Genomic DNA, 17888 nt, shown 5'->3' on the forward strand with positions numbered 1-17888 from the left:
CTTCTCTTTCCTCATTCTCTCCCTCCTCCCTCTCTCTGTCTCTGTCTCCCTCTTCTTTCCTTCTCTCTCTCTCCTCCCCTTTCTCTCTTCCTTTCCCTCCCCTCTCCCCCTCCCCCATCCCTCTCTTTCTTTCTCTCCCTCTCCTCCCCTCTGTCTATTTGTCTGTCTGTCTTTTTTTGTTGAGGAACCTGAGGCTTAGGTAGATTACATGATTGACTCAGGTTAACTTGAAGGCCCTAGAAAGATTCATCAGGAGCAGGATGGCCCAACAGACAGGATTGGAATCAAATTTTGCCTCTGACCTAAAAACTAGCTGGATGACAGCAAGGCATGTAACCTTCCCACAGCCCAGTCAATGGTCTAAGACTGGAAGTTGAAGACAAATTTCAGATTTGCTTCTTCAAAGTTAGTTTTCTCCATTGATGAAATAAATAATTTCTATAACATCAAATTCATATTTAATTCTTAAAAATTGATTTTGTCTAACTGGCCATTATTCTGAGAATTTGCCTTTTTAGTTAATCAATAGTTAGATGCAACTGTTGCTTTAAAAAATTAAACATGACTCAGAACATTACTTTATTTCAGTTTTTTAACAGAAATTTGCTGAGGACTTGAGTTTGGCTGAGCTGTAATTTTGCAATGCTTTGTGTCTGGGAAAAGTGGCTCAAAATGTATGACTTTTGTGTCTGAGGCAAGTTAAATCCATCCATTTCCATGAATGGAAGAAGGTCATGAAGAGTTCTCAGAGGGTACAACCACTGGGGGGGAAAAGGATGAGAGCTTTATGGGAGGAGGCTTTGGGGAGCTTTTTGAGCAGAGGACAGTATGAATATTAGTTGAGAAACTGTTTAGTCAGGAAAATTGATGCTGAGCATGAGGTGTTAAGATTCTGGTATAGGGTGTTGGCTAGGGTAATGGAGAAAAAGGGTTTGGATCAGAGATAATATAAAGTGGTTATTTAACCTTTTAAAATTTTATTGCTCCGGGCCTAGAGACAGGAGGTCCTAGGTTCAAATCCGGCCTCAGACACTTCCCAGCTGTGTGACCCTGGGCAAGTCACTTGACCCCCATTGCCTACCCTTACCAATCTTCCACCTATAAGTCAATACACAGAAAGTTAAGGGTTTAAAAAAAAAAAAAAAAAGTAAAAAAAAAAAAAAATTTTATTGCTAGCTTTTACTCTGATATGATCATCATTCTCCAGTACTTACTCCTCCCTCCCTCCAAGAGAGCCAGACTTTATAAAAAGAATAAAAAAGAGGGGGGGAAACCTTAAGCAAAATTAATCAACACACCAACTGGGTCTAACATCATATGCCCCTTTCCAAGACCGGAATCCCCCACCTCTGCAAAAAGGGGATGAAAGTTCATTTTCATATCTCTTTGGGGGAGCCATTTGATTATTATAATTTCACAGCATTCAGTTTCAACTTTTGGTTGCTGGCTTTCCATTTACATTGCCGTAATAATTGTATGTACCATTTTCCTCTGCTGCTTACTTCACATTATATCAGTTTCCCTACATTTTCCTGTGTTTTTCTGTGTTCTTACTTAACATTTTATTTTCAAAATTTTAACATTTCAGTTGAATATTCATTTAAGAAGGTATAAAGTTTACTTTGTGGTATTGACTTTTATTTCAAACTTTCACATTTTACTAATTAACCCTTTCCCATTCTTTCTTTTTTATTAAAAAAAAAACACAAACCTTTTCTTTCTGTCTTAGAATCAATACCCAGTTCCAGGACCAAAAAGCAGTAAGAGCTAGAGGATGGAGTCTAAGTGACTCTCCCCTGGTCACACAACTAGGACATAGATGAGGTCAAATTTGAACCCAGGATTCTACCAAGAGACCTAGCTGCCCCTCTTTGCTTTCTTTTTTCATATATACTCACTAGACACATAATTCATTTCAAAATGATTTAACATTATAAATTCTTAGGCCCTATCTTATCATTTCAAGTATGAAATCTCTCCTCATCCTTCAGGGTTTAGCACTAAGGACAAAAAATTCGATCACTACAATAGAGGGAAAGGGGAAATTTTTTTAAAGGTACATAGTATCATAGATCTAGAGCCTGGCAGAAACTGACAGATCATATAGTCTAACCTCTTCATTTTATGAATGATGAGAAAACTGAGACCTGGAGAAGTATAGTGACTTGACCAAGATCATATGATCAACAAGTATTTGTTTCTATTCTATATTTACATATTAAAATATCTCATATATCATAGATAACATTTATTTATGATATAGGTACATAAGATATTTTCACTCCTTTTGTTCCTAAAAGCTTCTTGGTCTTTAACATCATATATCTGTGTGTGTATATTTATGTTCTACAATATAGTATAACACCTAGCTATATCTTGTATATATCCATAATAATACTTATATCATAAATGTGTATATTATATGACATATATTCATTCTTTTAAAATATAAAGACATTTTCATTCCTTTTAAATATAGCATACATAGATTGTATATACATAAAGTATTTATTTTTAATTTTATAAAAAACTTTTAATATATATTTTAAATTTTAAAAATATTTTAATTTTAATTTTTTAATTTTTAAACAAAAATTTATGTATATATACACACACACACACACACATATACATATATGGTACAGTTGTTATCTGGGGGATGAGGGATGCTCTTCAGTGCTTCATCTCTACTTGGTTCTATTGACATTGGCTCCTTGTGGGCTTCTTTGGGTCCAGAACCTTTTAGCAATTCTCTTTAGTCTTTATTCTGCCTCCTCCTCCAACCCTTGTTTATTCTGGCTCTGTTATGACTTTCAGAATGGAAAGGGATGCTGCATTTACACAGAAAAAGGCGGAGAGGGCATGCCTCAGAGTTCATCTCAGAGAAAAATATCGCCTCCCAAAGGTAAGCTATTTGACAAGAATAATATTCTATGAGAATATATAACTATTCTGTCTACTCTGGGGGAGGGAGGGGAAAGAGAAAGAACAATTTGTTTGCAATTTTTAAAATTAATACAAATATCCATTCAAAAGTAGAAAAGCAGTCAGGGCTAGGTCATGAGGATTAAGTGACTTGCCCAGGGTCACACAGCTAGGAAGTGTCTGAGGCCAGATTTGAACCCAGGAAGAGGAGAATCTATGAGATGTGATCTCCTCCCCAATCAGGACCTCCTGGGCTCTCTCAGGTGGCAGCTCCAGAGCTGAGACTCTCAAGTCCCAAGGCCATCGTGGCTTCTGGGAAATCCAGTGCCCAGAAAGGAACAAAACGAAAGCCCAGAGAGCTGATAGGATGGCATACCTAGGGTCTGACCTGGCATCCTCTCATTTCACATTCAGCAGGCATTTTTCTAACCTTATCACCCTGCCATCCGAGGCTCCAGGAGAAAGAAGCAGTTGGCACAAGGGCAGTTGGAGGGAGGGTCTTCATTCTGGGGACTAAGAATATAACTGTGGTCCAAATTGAAAGAAGAGAGAAGTTTCAGGAAAAACAATATATTGAATGGGGTTTCAGGCTTTATAAAAGTGTGGCCATTAATAATGATACCTTGTAATGTGCCACTTTCATGCTTTTTTTTTTTTCTGAACCCAAACCTCATCGTCCCTAGGCTCCTAGTTCTTGAGTTGGAAGGGGTCTCAGAGGCCACCTGGTACACCTTCCTCACTTTACAGATGAGGAAACTGAGGCCTCAGGAGATTCAATGAGTGATCCGAGGCCACACAACTTTGGAAAGCACCAAAATTAACAGTGGAATCCAGGCCCTCTGATACCAAAGCTTTGTACGAAGACAGTGAAGAGAAGAGAAATGAACAGAGGTAAAATGGAAAGGTGATGGCAGATAATGAACTACTCTTACCTCTGCCTTAACCCATACATACAAGGCTCCAGGCTGGGTGGACTGGTAGAAAGATGGTGGCATCAGTAGAAGCAGAGATGCTGAGATATATAATAATGACAATAAATTTGAGGAAAGAAGATGAATTCCATGTGGAATGTGTTAATTTTGAGGTGTTGATGGGCCCTACAGGTAGAGAGGACCTATGACAATTTAAAATTCTTTAAATTAAAATTTAAAAATTTAAAAATTTTTAAAATTAAATTTAAAATATTTAAAATTTAAAAATATTTTAAATTTAAAAATTAAAATTTAAAATGTCAGGGCAAAATTGGGAGTAGAGATATAGATTTGGAAATCAGAGACCATGAAATCAATCAATCAATCAATCAATCAACCAATCAATCAATATTTATTTAACTGTGCTGGGCACTGCTATGCACCAAAAGAAGATAAGACCAACAAAAGTTACTCTAGGTCAGCTTTCTGGGGAGTTTGTGTAGGAGGTTTGACCCAAAAAGTAGACCCCCCTCATTTCCTCCACTTCCCAACCCCAGGGGCTCTTCAGAGAAACACAGCATAAATCTAAAATGTCCATCACTGGGCGATTGTCTGGGAGGTCAGGAGAAATGGGACTGTGTTTCAGGTCGTTTCACCTCGGTAGGCAGCAACAGGAAAGACTCTGAAGATTCTAGCCAAGGGTATTCAAACAAGATCACTGTTCCGCTCAGGAAATCTGGAAGGTGCCACCAAACTGGGTGACCCTCTGTATTCTGAAAGCTCACTGCTAACAATGCAGTGTGTGTGTGTGTGTGTGTGTGTGTGTGTGTGTGTGTGTGTGTGTGTGTATGTGTGCCTGCCCCCAGGAGGATTAAAAGCCAAACAGGCTAGGATGGTATCTAGTGCTTCCACTGAAGCCCCCCAAGAGAGCACAGCTCAAGGGTCTTCAAGCAGACTTTAGCAAAAACCTCCCCCTGCTGATGGCAATGAACTACTGGTATGTGCTTGCCCAGGAAACTGGCATCTTCCCTGGAAAATTTTTGAGAACAGAGAAGATTAGATTAGGTTGTTTGTTTTTTAAACCCTTAGCTTCTGTCTTAAAATCAATAACTGTGTATTGGTTTCCAGGAAGAAGACCAGTAAGGGCTAGGCAATGGGGATTAAGTGACTTGTCCAGGGTCACCCAGCTAGCAAGTGTCTGAGGCCATATTTGAACCCAGGACCTCCCATCTCTAGACTGGGCTCTAAATCCATTGATCCCCCCTAACTACCTCATGGGTCTAAGGTTTGATCCAGGACTCCATGGTATGACAATATTGTTTCCCCAGCAGGTTTATGGCCTGAAGATTCCCCTTTCCCAAGACTGTCAAAAACTAATAGTGTTTTTGAGTTCCTGATTTATTTTATGATTTATATAATCATATTATATTATGCCTGATTTATTTGTGGAAACCTAGATTGTTAGAGTTAGAAAAGGCCTTAGAAAACATCTAGATCAAACCTCTCATTTTATGGATGAGGAGACTGAGACCAGGACTTGCTCACCCAGAAGATTAATTAACATAACCAGAATCAGGATTCACTCTTTGAACTTCAGAGCACTCCACTAGACCAGGAAGATGGGGCATGTGCTCCAATATTTTAGTGAAAAGCCACCAAAAAGACGTGCAGAAGATAATACTCTACCAACTCCATTTTAGATTCACTTGTTTCCCCCTCATCCTTTGTTATGACTTTCTGGAGACCCAACCAGAGAGGCATGGGGGTCAATATTTGAAAGAAAAACCAAATTCATAGTTTAAAAAAATAAACTAGGATATGATAATTCACTTAACCAAAGGAGTCACAGTAAGTTTCCTTTAAATAGAGCTCCCTCTAGTGTATTGAAAACTGGTTATATGTACCAATAATGTTATCCATTACTTTTTCAGAAAAATATCTATTGTGTAAAAGGAACTGGAAATATAGTTCTTAAAAGTTTATAAAGTGCTTTTTTTCATTTTCTTTATTATCATGCAAAACACACTTCCATACTGATCATTATTGTAAGAGCAAAGTCATATATAACCCAAACCCCAAAATAAACCCATCAATACACAGATGTGAAAGATGACTCCAACAGTTCTTCTTCTGGAGGTGGATGGCCTCCTCATGTCTTTCAGGATTGTCCCAGATTATTGCATTGCTGAGAGGAGCCAAGTTTTCACAGATAATCATCCTCCAATGTTGCTGTTACTGTGTACAATGATCTCCCAGTTTGGAAAAAAGCACTTTTACATGTTGCAGTGATAGACATACCATTACATTTTTAAAAATAAGAAATTAAAATTTTAAAACTTGAAACACCAATTTTCTTATTCTACTGCTAAGTCTACTTAGTCCAGTTTTGTTTTCATAATGTCAAACAATGTACTCTTAATTTCCTTTTGATAAAAAGGATTTTTGAAATATTTGTTTGTAGAGGGAAATCCAATGTGCTTTAGCTTATAAAATATTCTTTCTCATATTACATCTCCTGAGCAAGCTTCTCTTAAAATATCTGCGCAAGAAGAATAAAATCATCTCCATTCCCCCTTAAAAAAAAAAAGCATTGGGTAACTTTTGATATCGGTAACACAATAATAGCAGCCCACATTTAGTGAGTTTTACCAAATGGTTTCCTTCCATCTGGGAGACAGATAGGACAAGTATTAACTCCATGCTATCAGTGAAGAAACTGAAACTCAGCCTTGGTCATACAGCTGAGCTCCTGTCCCGTATTTTTTCTAGAGCTGGATGAGACTGTTTAGTCCTTCCCTTCGTTTTACAGATGAGAAGACTGAGGCTCAGAGAAATTCACTGACTGATATTAAGCACGATAGCTGGGTTTTGAATCCAGGTCCTCTTTGTCCAGACCCATTGCACTCCAGCTTTCCTGATTATTAGTCCGGGGAAAATAAAGGCTTGGTTTTCTGCTCCTCACAAGCCGTTGGGGGTGGCCATCATACAGACGTGTCTTTTAAGCACCGAGAGTTTCTCCTAGAGACGGCCAGCTCCGGACCTTCTTGCTTCCTCCCCACGAGGAAGGAAAATCGACTTTTGAATGTGGGTCTAGTCTGTCCCTTTGTAAAAGGCGCCTTCAACAGCCCCCACGAGAGGAAGCGAGATGCTGGTGAAAGCTCGGGGATTCAGGTGGACAGCATGTGGCACAGCCCTCCCTGGGCCGCCTCCGAGCAGGGAACACATGGAGCCCACGTGGGGGATTAGGGGAGCATCTGGTCCCCACTGGTCGCAATCCCAGGGTCTGACCCGGTGCGCCACCTGGTGTTCCCGTTACAAACAGCCGGTGCGGCGTCCTGTTAGTGATGAGCAAAAGAAATTCACTAGGAACCAGATGGAGAAATGGGGTGAGAGAATTCTTTGTAAGAGACTGCGGGTTGGGGGTGGCGCGTCCAAAGTGGACCAACAGTAGTTCAGAAATATGCAAATGAGACTTCGAGTTGTTTTGGTTTGTTCCTGTGAGTTAAGGCTGGAAAATAGAAATCTGGAGCAATTGGGAAATGTCCTCTTTAAAAACAAAACAAAACAAAAACAAAAAAAAGCATGAAGTCACAGATCGAACTAGACAGGACCTGGAGACACAAGACAATGGCTCCACCACTTTGCTTGGAAGCAGCTGAATAAGAGTGTGGAAGAAGTTTTGAACAGACTTAAGAAATCATGTATTTTCAATGATTCCAATTTTCCAATTCCAATTCCAGTTCCAATTCCAATACTCCCTGATTGCCCAATCCATCTTTTTTAGTTCCCTTGTTTCCCCAGTGATGCTCTATAGCAGGGGTCGGCAACCTTTTTGGCCGTGAGAGCCATAAACGCCACATTTTTTAAAATGTAATTTCGTGAGAGCCATACAGTGCTCTCAGTGCGAGCTCTTGTAATAGTGCCTGAAAAAAAATTGATTTTATGGCTCCTGCAGAAAGAGCCATATCTGGCCCTCAAAAGAGCCAGATATGGCTCAAGAGCCATACGTTGCCGACCCCTGACCCATAGTTACAAATCAAAGAATACTGCAGCATCCAAAAAGTTAAAAATACAAAGCAACCCAGAGGGCAAAGTCCAGCCGGAGTATAGAAGGATAAGCAGGCTACAATAATGTGGGCTTAAGAAATGGTAAAAAATAAGAAACAAGCAAAAAAGGAATTTCATGTAATGGAAGAAGGTTCCTATAAATAGATGCAGAATAAAATAATAAGAACCATAAAAAAATTTTCACAATGACTGCAGTTAGATAAATGGAAATAATAGTAAAATAAAGCCTTAAACCCTATTTAAGTATAATGTCCAATCTTGGTATGAAGAAAAGATAATGAAATATACTTTCCTCCCTTCCTTGGAAAAGTAGAGGAATTATGAGTGCTGAATATTGCATATGCTATGTTGTTCAGTTTTACCAGGCCTAGAGATAGGAGACACTGGGTTCAAATCTGGCCTCAGACACTTCCTAGCTGTATGACCCTGGGCAAGTCACTTAACTCCCATTGCCTAGTCCTACCACTCTTTTGCCTTGGAATAATACATGGTATTGATTCTAAGACAGAAGGTATGGATTTTTTTTTCAAAAAAAAAGTATATCTTAGTTTTCCCAGGGTGGGAGGTGGGGAACAATGTATTAGATTACTATTCTTACTGTGCTTTTGCTCTGAGCTAATTATGTCTACTGGTTGGCCATTAATGGGAAATACTTCAATGAGGGTTTGTGATCTATAAATCTGGGAGGTATGGATCCATAGATTATACTCTAGAACTTGGAAGTAGCAACCACCCTCTGCAAAATTAGCTCAGAGGAGGGCACTAGATGAGTCACAAGGGAAGATTCACTGGATGGACAGTGGATTCAGAATGATTCTGATACAAAAAGAAAAAAATTAAAGAAGTCATTAAAAAGAGACGTGACTGAAAAAGTAGCTGTATTTAATCATTAAGGAATGAGAGAGATAATGGATGAATAGTCTGAATGATCCAACATAAAACACCTTCAAGGAAGCCCCTTAGTATTTTAAATAGATTCTCTGTGGAGGAATTTATGGAAGCACATGTGTGCGAGTGCACACACACACACACACACACACACACACACACACACACACACAAAGGCCTGTGAGGACAGTGACCTGTACTTTTGGAGGCAGCATACCTGTAGATACGATCAATCAGCAGGTCAACTGGTATTTATTAAGTATCAACTATGTGCCAATACAATACAAATTCAATAAAGGAAATAATCCCTCCCTACAAGAAGCTTATATTCCATTGGGGAAAGGTAGAGAAATTCACAGATCAAATATAGTAGGGAAGCAAATATATCTGCTTCACAGGATTTTTTGTGAAAAGTGTTTTGTAACAACAACAAATATTTCTTAAGCACCTACTATGTGGTAGGCTCCTGGTCTAAATAAAATGAATATTATTACTTGCACACCAAGACACAAAGATGCAAAGTAATTTTATGAAGGAAGGTTAAGAATGGGCAAGCTCAGGAAAGATTTTGAATGGGAGCTAAGCCTTGTTAACCACCAGGTGTCAATGATAGCCACTATTCTGATTCTATTTAACAGCTGGATCAGAAGCTGGACTAGTACTTGTGGTTGAGTGAAACTAGTGGAGAAATACTATCTTCTTTTTTGTTGTTGTTCAGTTATCTTAGTCAAGCCCTATTCTGGGGTTTTCTTGGCAAAGATACTGAGTGATTTGCCACTTCCTTCTTCAGCTCATTTGACTGATGAAGAAACTGAGATAAACAGGATTAAGTGACTTACACTTAACGCATAGCTAGTAAATGTTGGAGGTCAGATCTGAACTCAAGAAGATGAGTCTTTTTGACTCCAGGCTGGGTGCTCTATCCATTATGCCACCTAACTTTTTTGGTTCTAAAACTATTAATGGCTTTCTTTCCTCCAGTTCTACTTCTTTCTAAGTGACTGTGTTGACTCATGATCTAGAACTGTATATTCTTGTGGATTTATCTAATGCAGACCCCACCTCTGGCAAATCCTGCCTCTTCCCCGAACTTGCTATTTCTTTTTTTTAGTGTGTGTAATTTTAAAATCTTTAATTAATTAATTAATTGAGAGTATTTTTCCATGGTTACATGATTCATGTTCTATCCCTCCCCTTCTCCCACTCCTCCTATAACCAACAAACAATTCCACTGAGTTTTACATATGTCATTAATCAAGACCTATTTCCATATTATTAATATTTGCACTAGGGTGATTGTTTAGTGTCTACATCCCCAATAATATCCCCATCAACCCATGTGATCAAACAGTTGTTTTTCTTCTGTGTTTCTGCTCCCACAGTTCTTCCTCTGGATGTGGTTAGTTTTCTTTCTCATAAGCCCTTCAGAATTGTTCTGGATCCTTGCATTGCTGCTAGTAGAGAAGTCCATTATGTTGGATTGTACCACAGTGTATCTGTCTCTGTGTACAATGTTCTCCTGGTTCTGCTCCTTTCACTCTGCATCCATTCCTGGAGGTCATTCCAATTCACATAGAATTCCTCCATGAACTTGCTGTTTCAATAACAACTAGGTATGTAACCTTGGAAATTCTGGAATGGCATCCCCACAGTAATGGATAGGTAGATTTTCTTGGATTCTGCCTGTAATTCTTCATTTCAACATTGAATCAATTAAAGCAGCAAGAACAATACATTAAAAACAAGTCTTTAGACTTTGAAGCCATGCCCCAATGTGAATAGTTTCATCTTCCTCATTTCAGCTCCCTTTGGTACAAGGGTCTTTTTCCATTAGGATGTAAGTTCCCTGTGCCCAAAGGCCTATAAAACTGTACATACCTTTTGATCTGGTAATATTACTGCTGAGTCTGTACCCCAAAGATACAATAAAAAAGAGGAAAGGACTACTTGTACAAAAATATTTATAGCTATTCTTTTTGTGGTAGCAAAGAATTGGAAAGTGAGGGGATGTCCATCGGTTGGAGAATGGCGAAATCAATTGTGGTACCTGTTGCTGATGGAATACTATTGTGCTATAAGAAATGATAAGATGATTTCAGAAAAAAACTGGAAAGATCCTAGGGAACTGATATAGAGTGAAATAAGCAGAACTGGGAGAACTTGTACACAATAACACTAGATGATGATTATCTGTGAAAACTTGGCTCCTCTCAGCAATGTACTGATCTGGGACAATTCTGAAAGACTTATGACAGGGAATGCTACCTACATCCAGAGAAAAAAACTGTTGGAGTCGTCTTTCACATCAGTGTATCTTTGATTTTATTGTGGGGTTTGGGTTATGTATGAGTGTGCTCTTACAACAGTGATCAACATGGAAGTGTGTTTCTCATGACAATAAAAATAAAATGAAAAAATCTAATTTCCTAGAGGGCAGAAACTGTCATTCTGTTTGCTTGCATTTGTATCCTCAGTGCTTAGCCCAGTGCCACACAAATAGTAAGCACTTAAAGCATTCTCATTGCTTTGCCCCAAACAGTAAAAATTTTACCCTTTAGCTGCCTCTTCCCTCATTGTCCTCTACTCAGGCAACTTTTAGTTACCACACAAGCCACTTTTTAACACAAGAGTTCTAGAAAACTCACAGTTTGGTTTGCTTGAACTCCATGTCCAAACTACTGTGAATGGGCAAAGGGGTCCAGACAGCACAACATAGATGGTAACTGATGTTCTGACTCATGCAGTAGATGAGAAGTCAGAAAGGTAGGGGCTTGGACAAGGCATGGCCTTGGATCTTGCATGATGTGGTCCTCCTGGAGGCTGGTGCTATTCCATTAGTCTTATTGTTGGCAGGGACTGCTACTTGAGACTGTTTTTTTCTGTAGCTAGCAAAGAGAAGGACTACACCTTTGCCAGTGATTGGAACAAGGATAGAAAGAATGGAGAATAGGGATGATCATATTAGAGAGAAGAGGAGATAGCAAGAAGGGAGGAGAGCTTGGGACAGATGGCCTCTCTTAGTAAGTGTGGAGGCTAGGTTCTCTTTTAACAGTGAAAACGGAAGAAGATTTGTATTGAAGGATTGAGAAGAAAAGGAAAGGATTGTAAGAACTGCTGTGGGCAGTTTAATTTTAACAATTAAAAATAAAGAAGAGAATCAATGACAGAAGGATAAGATTACCCTGTAGCAGTCAGATGCCAATATATTAAATAATTAATAATTTTGTAGTGACTCCAGTATTTTAGAAACATGTGAGTAGATGTTAAGAAGGTTGATGGTAGGGTTAGTTCAAGACTAAAGTTTGGCAAAACTGAATTGTGAGGAGACAAAGGGAATTAAGTATGTAAGATAAGAGTGTGGCTGAACTGACTCTCCCTACGGTCAAGATCCTCACTCATAGGCTGCATTATTATTTCAATCTTCTATTCCACAAATAGTGTTTCTGTGTATTCAGTAAAAATAGCCCCTTTCTTGCTCTTGTCTACCTCTTCTCTATGAATCCAATAGTGAAAGTCATGTTAATAAGCACTTAGTAGGCACCTGCTACCTACCAGGCACTGGCCTAAGTGCTGGAGATACAGTAAAAGAGGAAAATGTTCTTGCTTTCAAGGAACTTACAGTCTAATAAAGGATACAATCTGGAAACAAAGAAGTACAAACAAGATAGATCCATTATCAATTGGAAAAAATCTTAGCGGAAAAGCATTAACATTAAGGGGAGGGGACAGCTGGGTAGCTCAGTGGATTGAGAACCAGACCTAGAGATGGGAGGTCCTAGGTTCAAATCTGGCCTCAAACACTTCCCACTTTGTGACCCTGGGCAAGTCACTTGACCCCCATTGCCTACCCTTACCACTCTTCTGCCTTGGAGCCAATATACAGTATTGACTCCCAGACAGAAGGTAAGGGTTTTATAAAAAACAACAACAACATTAAGGGGAATCGGGAAATGCTTCTTACAGAAAGTGGGACTTAGTTTAAGACCTGAAGGAAGCTAGTAGCAAAGTCAGAGGAGAAGAAGGGATATATTTGAGAGATGTTGCAAAGGTAAGTCCAATAGTCCTTGGCACACAGATTTGTTATGAGAGTTGAAATATGTGAGGAATCCCAGATAACTTCTTGGTTGCAAGTCTGAGGGACTGGGAGGATGATGTTGCCCTCTTCAGTAATAGAGAAGGTAGGTAATGTGGGGGGGAAGTGTTTAGGGGGAAAGAGGATGAGTTTTATTTTGGAAATATTGTGCTTAAGATGTCTATTAGACATTGAAGTTGAGATGTCTGAATGGGAAGGTCAGCAGAGAAATTAGGGCTAGAAAGGTAGATCTGAGAATCATAGAGGTGATAATTAAATCCATGGGAACTAATGAGGTCTAGGAAAGAAATCTAGTGGGATAAGAGAAGAGGGCACAAGACAGAACCCTAGAAGACAGCTCACAGTTAGAAGGAGTGACCTGGAGGGAGATCTAACAAAGGACTTAGAGAAGGAGTGATCATATTGCACCATACGGAGGAAAATCAGGAGAGGGGTGCCCTGAAAGTCCAGAAGGAAGATATATCAAGGAGAGAGTTATTAGCAGTGTCAAAGGCAGCAGAGAGGTTAAGCTGAATGAAGATCGAGAAAGACTATTGAATTTGACAATGAAGAGATCATTAGAAACTTTGGAGACAGTAGTTTCCACTGAATGATAGTCAGGAAGCCAGATTATAAGGGGTTAAGAAGAGTGAAAGGACAAAAAACGAAGGCACTTATCATAGAGATTTTTTTAAAACATTTATTAATATTCATTTCTAACATGGTTACATGATTCATGCTCCTACTTTCCCCTTCACGCCCCGCACTTCCCCCACCCATGGCCAATGCACATTTCCACTAGTTTTGTCATGTGTCCTTGATCAAGATCTATTTCCAAATTGTTGGTAGTTGCATTGGTGTGGTAGTTTCGAGTCCACACCCTCAATCATGTCCACCCCAACCCATGCGTTCAAGCAGTTGTTTTTCTTATATGTTTCCTCTCCTGCAGTCCTTCCTCTGAATGTGGGCAGCGTTCTTTACCATAAATCCCTCAGAATTGTCCTGGGTCATTGTATTGCTGCTGGTACAGAGGTCCATTACATTCAATTTTACCACAGTATATCAGTCTCTGTGTACAATGTTCTTCTAGCTCTGCTCCTTTCGCTCTGCATCTGTTCCTGGAGGTCTCTCCAGTTCGCCTGGAACTCCTCCAGTTTATTATTCCTTTTAGCACAATAGTATCCCATCACCCGCATATACCACAGTTTGTTCAGCCATTCCCCAATTGAAGGACATACCCTCCTTTTCCAGTTTGTTGCCACCACAAAAAGCGCAGCTATAAATATTTTTGTACAAGTCTGTTTATCTATGATCTCTTTGGGGTACAAACCCATCAATGGTATGGCTGGATCAAAGGGCAGGCATTCTTTTATAGCCCTTTGAGCATGATTCTAAATTGCCAGCCAGAATGGCTGGATCAGTTCACAACTCCACCAGCAATGCATTAATGTCCCAGTTTTGCCACATCCCCTCCAACATTCATTACTCTCCCCTTCTTTCATTTTAGCCAATCTGCTAGGTGTGAGGTGGTGGTGGTACCTCAGATTTGTTTTGATTTGCATTTCTCTAATTATTAGAGATTTAGAACACTTTCTCATGTGCTTATTGATACTTTTGATTTCTTTACCTGAGAATTTCCTATTCATGGCTCTTGCCCATTTTTCAATTGGGGAATGGCTTGATTTTTTATACAATTGCTTTAACTCCTTGTATATTTGAGTAATTAGACCCCTGTCAGAGTTTTTCATTATAAAGATATTTTCCCAATTTGTTGTTTCCCTTCTGATTTTGACTACATTGTTTTTGTTTGTACAAAAACTTTTTAGTTTAATATAATCAAAACCATTTAATTTACATTTTGTAATTTTCTCTAACTCTTGCTTGGTTTTAAAATCTTTCCTTTCCCACAGATCTGACAAGTAAACTATTCTGTGTTCACTTAACTTGTTTATAGTTTCCCTCTTTATATTCAAGTCGTTCACCCATTCTGAATTTATCTTGGTGTAGGGTGTGAGATGTTGATCTATACCTAATCTCTCCCATATTGTTTTCCAAATTTCCCAGCAGTTTTTGTCAAATAGTGGATTCATGTCCCAAAAGTTGGGCTCTTTGGGTTTATCATACACTGTCTTGCTGATGTCATTTACCCCAAGTCTATTCCATTGATCCTCCTCTCTGTCTCTTAGCCAGTACCATATTGTTTTGATGACTGCTGCTTTATAGTATAGTTTAATATCTGGTACTGCTATCATAGAGTTTTGAAGAATTTAGTTACTTCTTTTTGAAGAATTTAATTACTATTAGTTACAAAATTTAGTTACAATTTAGTTACAAAGCACAGCAGAGATATAGGATGATAGCAGGGATGGAAGGATCAACTGAGAAGTTTTTTTTTCAAGACCAGGAAGTATAGGCATGTTTTTGGACAATAAAAAATGAGCCAGCAGTGAGGGAGAATTGAAAATAAGTGAAAGAGTAAGGATGACAGAGAAAAAAATCTGTTCAAGGAGATGAGCTGGAATGGGATCACTTCAGCAGGTAGAGGGGTTAGTAGTGGTAAGGTAAGCTCACCTCATCATATGAGAAATGGACAAAGGAGGAGAAAGTGACAGAAGACATTTGAGTGATAGGAAGACAGGAGAAAAAGGAGTTCATAGTACATGGCTTTGATTTTTTTTTCCTGTTAAATATGAAGCAAGGTTCTCAGTTGTGATAATGGGAGAAAGAGAATCAATAGAAGGTTTTTCAGAGTGATGAAAGGGTTTGGAAAAGCTGCTATACAGATGGGAATTGTGGGTAAATAAGGGAGATATAGTAGGACTACCTTGCAATACTGAGAGCCCAATTAAGTTTATGCAAAATATATTTGTAGTGAACCTAATCAGAATAGCTGTGTGATTTTCTCTAGTTCTGCTTAGAAGCACATGTGTAAGAGCAAAAGCTACAAATGATGGAAGTGACCCAAGATTGAGGCTTGGCTGGGCATAATTGGTGAAATAATAGGAGACTAGGGGCTCAAGAGAGGAGGATAGTGTAGAATTGGATTGGTTCACCAACAAGGCAACATGGAGAGAAGAGGAGAGAATGTTTGGTGCAGGGGAAATGGCCAGGAAGAGAATTGAGTGGTTAAGAGATTGGTGGTCATAGTGCAGATGACAGATAGGGTTATGTAAAGGAAGGCAGAGGGAGTGATAAAGAGCCAGTAGACTATGTTCAGGTAAGGAGATTTCAGAATTCTTGAACATAAAAGTGGTACATTTATGTGTGATGAAAAATGAAAGCTTATGAGTCATTTTTGTGTGTGGCTAAGTTGGAGGAGTAGATCTTGGGAGATGAATAGGTTAAGGTACTAAGAGGTTAGGATATTTGAGGGAGAATCAATATGTATAGGGAAGCCTCCTAGTGGGAGGGAAGGAGAGAAAATTGTAAGCCAAGTATTAAACTCATTGGAGAAGGAAAAGAAACGACCTAAAGATCTGTAGACAATAGATACTGGGATTTTGATGGAATGGTAGATATGAATAGCACAAACCTCAAAGGAAGAGGGGTTACTGAGTGATGGAGGAAGAGAGAGAAACTGGAAGGGGCAATGGGGAGCAAGATTAACTCCCCTACGTTGAGCAGTGATCTGAGGAGAATGAGTGAAGGTGCAATCAGTCCTGGAAAGGGTGGCCAGAGAGGCTACGTAATTAAGGGGAAGTGAGGTTTCAGTAAGAGCTGGTAGGTGGAAGGAATGAGAAGAAGAAAGGATTTAAGATGAAGGGAACTTTGTTGCCTATGGCACAGGCATTCCAGAGGACACAGTGAAAGGACTGGGTAGAACTAGGATGAAACTTTGGGATGGGAAGATTGAAGGAAATGGGAATGAAGAACAGAATGGTAGAAGGGAAGAAATGAAGTTTGGCTGATGATTTCAAGGAGATCAGAATTACTGGATGTGAAGGATATGTGAGAATGTTCACTACTGAGTAGAGAGTACCAATTTTCCATCCTCAAAGAATAGGTACAGTAAAAGCCTGAAGTCAATGGGAGGATTATTCTTTGCACTGGAGGTTCTCCCCATTCCAGTTGGAAGACTGGGCTGGCAGCAGGAGGGGGAAGATGCCTTGTGCTGCTATAGATTGGCAAGTCACTTAACTCCTATTTACCTCAATTTCCTTGAGTATGAAATGAGGATTATAATAGCACCTCCCCCCAGGGTTGTGAGGACCAAATGAAATAATCTTCACAAAGCCCTTATCATGGTGCCTGGAATATAGTAGGTGTTTAATAAATGCTTGTTTCTTCCCAATTAGAAGTAGAATAGACTGCCTCAGGATTTCTCTCCCTGGATCGATCGAAGAGTGAATGACTATTTGGAGATGTTGTAGATGTTGTTGAGGGGATTCTCATTTAGGTAGGGAGTGGGTTAGATGAATGAGATCATAGATTCATTTGAGTATTTAGGAGAATAGACAATGGAAGCTGGGGTATTTCATGGGTGAAACATATAAAAGAGACTTTTAAGTCCCTTTCAGCTCTGTGATTCTGTATTAGAGAGCAAGGCCTCAGAAAGCAAACTGGGGCCACTAATACCCCTTTGGCCACTGGTTTTGAAGACCATTGCCTTAGAGCCTGCTAAGAAGTCCTTGTAATCTTATAACATCTATATCAATTAGGAAGCAATAATGACATTAATAAGCCACAGGGAGTGCAACACATTCAAAATGTCCTCAAGCTAACAAACAATTAATCCCTTCAGATACTTCATTCATAATTGCTCTGGGTTACCATCCCAGAGGTTAAATAGCAGCAGGATTCAGTTCTTGGCCCCCAGGACAGCTCCTTATTAAGGCCCAACTTAGAAAAAAAAATTTGAGGAAAATGGCCTCCTAGGAGCTGTCACATCTTATAAAGATTACTTTCCCAAATTTTCGATTGGGGAGTGAATTTTCTAAAAGGACTATTTGACTGGGATCTCTTATTAAAAGGGCCATACTCTGCTGACTGGGGTAAAACAAACTGGGTGACTATTAAATGGAATG

The 17888-nt window shown here is 39.3% G+C and overlaps 1 protein-coding gene across 1 annotated transcript in view; it reads left to right on the plus strand.

The window, feature by feature from the left end:
• The window catches only part of CPLX4 (complexin 4), a 38119-nt gene that overhangs the window by 3497 nt on the left and 16734 nt on the right, over positions 1-17888 (plus strand). The window contains exon 2 of the mRNA XM_044657792.1: positions 2818-2905. Coding sequence (XP_044513727.1) covers positions 2818-2905 — 88 coding nt within the window. The remainder of the gene's footprint in view (positions 1-2817; positions 2906-17888) is intronic.

Source organism: Gracilinanus agilis, chromosome 1 (genome assembly GCF_016433145.1).
Source record: "Gracilinanus agilis isolate LMUSP501 chromosome 1, AgileGrace, whole genome shotgun sequence".
NCBI classification, from domain to species: domain Eukaryota; kingdom Metazoa; phylum Chordata; class Mammalia; order Didelphimorphia; family Didelphidae; genus Gracilinanus; species Gracilinanus agilis.